Source organism: Apis dorsata, unplaced genomic scaffold, assembly GCF_000469605.1.
Source record: "Apis dorsata unplaced genomic scaffold, Apis dorsata 1.3 scaffold_57, whole genome shotgun sequence".
NCBI lineage: Eukaryota > Metazoa > Arthropoda > Insecta > Hymenoptera > Apidae > Apis > Apis dorsata.
In genome coordinates, this window is record NW_006263357.1 from 103,785 (window position 1) to 106,492 (window position 2,708).

Below are 2,708 nucleotides of genomic sequence, written 5' to 3' on the forward strand. Positions count from 1 at the left end.
TCGAGCAGCGAATCATTGATTTCTCCCTTCGTTGTGAGGGCGCGTAGAAAAGTATGTGCCAAAATAAAAAAACGACCGATTGAAAAAGATTCCGATTCGTCTACTTCAATCGCCGATACGGAATCCTGGACGAGCGAGATAGTAGACGAGGAAGAAGTAATACACATAGAAGTAGGTGACGACGAGGATGAATTACTCCCGAGGGATCGACAGGATAAGAGGAAACTGGGTCGTATAAATAGAATCGTCAATGCGGTTGCAAGAATTCCTTGGCTCGGTAAAGGAGAAGTATGAACCACTCTAAATCTTTCAAATTTTTCCATATTTCTCTATCATTATTTGTTCGGAGGCTTAAAGTTTCGCTGAAATATAGTTTTATTGCTTTGGCAGGTTGACGAAAAGCCGTGCAAAGGATTGCAAAAGAAACGTCCATCCCTTATGAATAAAATTGTCAGCATGCTTACGAGGAAGGAATCGATGCCGATGCAATCATACAGAAGAGTAAGAAAGATAAAAGATTCCACTTCTTCGTGTTCCTGTGACGATGAAAACGAGAGTCTGTTAAAAATAGAAGACAGATCCACTGGAAATATATATTTCGCTAAACGAAGAACTAAAAGGCCAACTATGGAAGATGATTGTGATGAAAATTTTAGTGAGATAGTCCCGTATGGAAGATTCGCCACTAAACAATTACCAAAGTAATTTTATATTTTTTTTTTATATTTTTTTATATTTAAAAGAAAAAAGAGTTAGATTTATTTTTCAATATGCATTTTTAATGAATATGCAATACAAAAATACAGGCATTTGGAATCCGCTGTGAAAGATACATGTTATTTCGAGGAAGATGAAACTAAAAATTTACGTACACGAAAGTGTGTTCGTCAAATGGAAGACGTTAAATCTGAATTATCGAGAGATCTTGGAATTTCAGAAAGGAAATCTAGGACTTCAGGAGGGTATCCTAGATTTTTGAAAGGAAATCCTAAAAAAGAAAGTTCTGAAATTACGAAAAGGAAATCTGGAATTTCAGAAGAAGAATTTAAAATTTCAAATAAAGTAACTAGAGTAGAAGAACCTAGAGTTTCGAAAGAAGAAACTAAAATTTCAAGGAAAAAACCTAAAATTTTTGAAAAAAGTCGAAAATTTTTGGAAGTCATAAAACCTTTGGAAACTATAAAGCCTCTGAAAACCATGAAGCCTTTGAAAACTTTTTGGTCGTCGAAAGTTAAAGAAAAAATTGATACAGATGAAGAAACGGAACTTGATGATACGGAACCCATAGAAATAAAAGTTGATAAAACAAGCGATTTACTACCAGATAAAAACAGATTCACTCAAACAAAGTTTTATAAACACGATAAAGACGATAAAAATGGTAAACTAGATATTAGAAATCCAGACGTAAAAAAGATTAGTAAACTTCCAAGAGAGTTAAGCAGGGAAAGGAAAAAATATCGGGAAAGGTAAATATTAAAATAGAAAGTGGCGTAAATATATTGTTTTCAATGATTAATAAATGAATTGAAATTAATTAGGTGCAGAAAACATCATCGTAGCCGTTCGAAACGAAGAAAATCCAGTTGTTCAGAAGAATCAATATTAACGGATGATGAAGAAATATACGAATACAAATCCAAATTAAAAAAACCATGTCGATATGTTCCTGAAACACCTAGAGAAAGAAGACAAACAAAAGAATGGGAATCGTGCGAAAATATTCATTTCCCATACGAATGCGAGTGTTGTCCACGAAATTGTAGAACGCATATTTATAAAAGGAGTGCTTCTGAAATTCCTCGTGAATTTATCACGACGGAACCAGAAGCAACCACGCGAAGACCCGAAATGCCTATGGTAAAAAGATATTTACCTATGTATCAAACTCCAGAATTAATTGAAGAGTTGAAAAGACACGATAGAATGAAATTAATTCAAGAAAAAGAAAAGAAAAAACATAGAGATGGAAGCCCTTTTCGATGTTTAGACAGTTCAACGAGTAGTAGAATGGAGACTCAAAGGATCCATCCTTCTCTTATATCTGAACGTTCAGTAAGTTTTTGAAATTATGAGACTAGATACTCGTTGAATTTGATAAAAATAAGAATTATTTTGTTTTAAGTTCAAAGTAATTCAGCAAGATGACAGATATCCTTATCAGGAATCGCAGACTTATAAAAATGTCTTAAACGAATTTCAAAGAAGAATTGGATGTCGAGAAAGTCGTAAATCTTGCGAAGGCATACCACTAATATGTTTGTCTGAAAAAGCAGATAAAAGTAAACGTGTAAAACAACTTTATCCTGTCAAAAGTCAAAGTCAAAAAAAATCGGATCTGAAAAAATTCGTTCATAAAATGGTAACGCTATTTAAAATAACTTGAAACTTATGGATATTAATTATTACAATTCTATAATTTCTATACATTTTTTTTTACATATTCTTTAATTATTATTATTATTTTTTTTTTTTTAGTCGCCTAGATGTAAACATAAGATTCACAAAGCAAATGTAAGGTTTAAACAAATGAAAAGTTGTGATTGCCCACACGATTCAGAAGTTTTAAGTGAGACATCTTCCGCTTGTAGTTGTGCCACATAAATCTTATATATCTATGAATATAACATATATGAAAACAACAAATAATAATGAATAAATTTCCAACATTTTTTATCGGATAAAAATATATGATCGCTTTTTTTTTT

General features: G+C 32.1%; 1 protein-coding gene across 1 annotated transcript in view; it reads left to right on the plus strand.

Annotated features, from left to right (window-relative positions):
• The window catches only part of LOC102670603 (titin-like), a 5,116-nt gene extending 2,512 nt beyond the window's left edge, over positions 1 to 2,604 (plus strand). Inside the window, exons 7-12 of the mRNA XM_031515152.1 lie at positions 391 to 701; positions 807 to 1,086; positions 1,186 to 1,436; positions 1,542 to 2,055; positions 2,126 to 2,362; positions 2,479 to 2,604. Of these exons, the coding sequence (XP_031371012.1) occupies positions 391 to 701; positions 807 to 1,086; positions 1,186 to 1,436; positions 1,542 to 2,055; positions 2,126 to 2,362; positions 2,479 to 2,604 (1,719 nt within the window). The remainder of the gene's footprint in view (positions 1 to 390; positions 702 to 806; positions 1,087 to 1,185; positions 1,437 to 1,541; positions 2,056 to 2,125; positions 2,363 to 2,478) is intronic.
• Positions 2,605 to 2,708: the final 104 nt, after the last annotated feature.